This window comes from Rhagoletis pomonella, unplaced genomic scaffold, assembly GCF_013731165.1.
Source record: "Rhagoletis pomonella isolate Grant_MI unplaced genomic scaffold, Rhpom_1.0 Rhpom_scaffold_03444, whole genome shotgun sequence".
NCBI classification, from domain to species: domain Eukaryota; kingdom Metazoa; phylum Arthropoda; class Insecta; order Diptera; family Tephritidae; genus Rhagoletis; species Rhagoletis pomonella.
The window spans coordinates 869-3,429 of NW_023461996.1; the positions used below are offsets into that span (position 1 = coordinate 869).

At 31.0% G+C, this 2,561-nt stretch overlaps 1 protein-coding gene across 1 annotated transcript in view; it reads right to left on the bottom strand.

Moving 5' to 3' along the window:
- Positions 1 to 855: 855 nt before the first annotated feature.
- The window catches only part of LOC118754143 (probable G-protein coupled receptor B0563.6), a gene marked incomplete at its 5' end in the record, with an annotated part of 14,864 nt that continues 13,158 nt past the window's right edge, over positions 856 to 2,561 (bottom strand). The window contains 2 exons of the mRNA XM_036489003.1: positions 856 to 972; positions 2,345 to 2,497. Coding sequence (XP_036344896.1) covers positions 856 to 972; positions 2,345 to 2,497 — 270 coding nt within the window. The remainder of the gene's footprint in view (positions 973 to 2,344; positions 2,498 to 2,561) is intronic.

Genomic DNA, 2,561 nt, shown 5'->3' on the forward strand with positions numbered 1-2,561 from the left:
ATTATGAAACTTTTTTAACTCATATTATTTCTAACGGAAAATACTTTATTAATACATATTTTATGTCTTTTTTTGGTAAAATTTTGAACTTAAAATATTTTTGGGTTATCGGGCTTGAGGTTAATCGCTTCAAATTAAAAAAAAAGTAAATATTGATATTTAATATACAGTAACGAACACAGAGAATTTTTCTTAATGTATGCAAAGTTTTTTATTCTGGTTTCTTTTCGCTGATGTTTTATAAAAATATACATATCTTATACTACAACAAAAAACATTAAAAATAAAATATCTTACCTTTGTGCAAAGCTCAGGAAAATTCAATAAATATGCATTCTAATTTGCAACTTTCAAATCAGATTTTTTAGAAACATTTAATTTTAGCTTAACATAGTGCAAGCTTAAAGTGGCTAAAAAATCACGTTGATTTTTGGCGATTGCAAATTTATTAAATTTTCCTGAGTTTTCCACAAATTGTAGATATTTTATTTCTGGTTTTTTTGTTGTATGAATAAAAAACTTTGCATACATTCCGAAAAATTCTCTGTGCCAATACTTTTGTTCGTCACTGTATGTAAGTATGTCTCTTTTCTAAAGGCTTTACAAACAAATTTAAGTATATTTTTATCTTTTTATTTGGTATAATTAATTTTAAATCTAATTTTTATTCTTTTCAAAAGTTAACTTCTCATTACATAAAGTTGCATTCATGTAGCTCAAGAGTTTTAGGTAATTACTGATATTTTACTTTTATTTACTTAAACATATATGTATGTATGTACATATGTATGTACATATGTATGTACTATATAGAGATATATGTAATTTCTATTGCATTGTTATGCAAGCAACACATCAAATGCTACTCGAACGTCCCATACCGGTACAAACTCCAGACGTTGTCGTTATATGATGGTTACGCAGAGCTATTTTGTCAAAATTTATTAACGGTGTTGCTCTTGCGTTGGATATCTGTAAGAAAAAAGTGAAAAAATTAAGATATATAGATATTGGTTTAGGGTAATAATTGGCGGCTTGTGGAGGCTCGTCTAATGGATTTGATGCTCGCGGTCGACAGAGGGGAAATGGCCTTCGACGGCGCTGGATGGCAAAAGGGAGCCAACGCGCGCAATCAACGGCCTTGGTGAACCTTGCCAACGAGCGCAGAAGGACCGGTAGTGACATGCTGAGTGACAACTCAAAAAATAAAAAAATAAAAAAGCTTTTTGAAATAGCAGGCTGCCGTAAAACTGTAGATCCCTCTCCTTTCTGTGACAACATCAATGCGCACGCCACCAATCGGAAGAGAAGCTCGGCCAAACACTAACATATTGTGTAAGGACCAAACTATTATTATTACTTTTATTATTAAGTTCAAATATCTTGTGAAATTTATTTAAAATCGACTTTTCAAACAGGTAGCAACTCTCTTCAAAATATATTCACTTCAAAACCTTCTCAAACCCCTTTCTTTTGACACCCACATTGTAATACATATTTCAATGAATTTAAGAATTCATTTGATTTAAACTTTTTAAATAGGTGGCGATTCTCCTCAAAAAACTAAAATATATTCCAAATTTTTGTCAGAGTTATAAGCGATCTGTGAACCATATTTTATCTAGACCCGTTCCGTTTGATAATCATACTTTAATATTTCATATAACTCGTGTATAATTTTCAAAGAAGTGTCAACCTTCTTCAAAAGTATTTTATTCAATTAACTTATTATTATTAAGTCAGCTGAACTTGGTATTCTAAACACGTGACAACCCTTCTATATATCTAACACCGAATTCCCTTAGTTAAATTTGAATTAAATTTTTTAAACAGGTGGCAACCCTCCTACGTGTAGTTAAGAAATAAAACATTGTCAAAACCATTTAGATGGATACCGTTATTGTACCAACTGATTTTACTTTTGATTTAAATTGATTTTAATTTAGTTTTTTAAAAGGTGGCTACTCTTTTCGAAAAGGTACATCCACAGCCCCTGCCATTTAATCTGACACCTCATTTTTGAAAATCGCACTAAAGGTGCGAATATGATGGCATTGATTACTAAATAAGTTGAATTTAATTTGTAACAGAAGAAATAAAACCGGTTTGCACATCTGCAGGCAAAGCCTTTTAAGTTGACACCCCAGTTTTGACAATCGCACGAACGGTTCAGATCTGATGTGTGGGACAAAAAATCTTTTCGCGTGTTATATATACAGATTGTACATATGTATGTACATAAAAAACCTGGTAGGGATTTTATAAAAGGAACTGAAAATTATATGATTATGTATGTAATGTGTTTATTTAAATTTATTTTTTTACCAATTTCCCACCTACATACCTCATCGACATGATGACATAATTTCGTTCTCACCCAGGGCCATTTAATGGTTCGTATAAGTGTATTTCGGAAATCTTCACTAAAAAGGCAATAAATGTAAAAAGTTATGGAGTAATTGGCGAGCTCCATCAAATTAGCTAGCGCGCGAAAGACCTAAAAGAGGAGTAATTAAATTTTGTTAATGATCCAACATAAATAAATACATAGATGTACATAT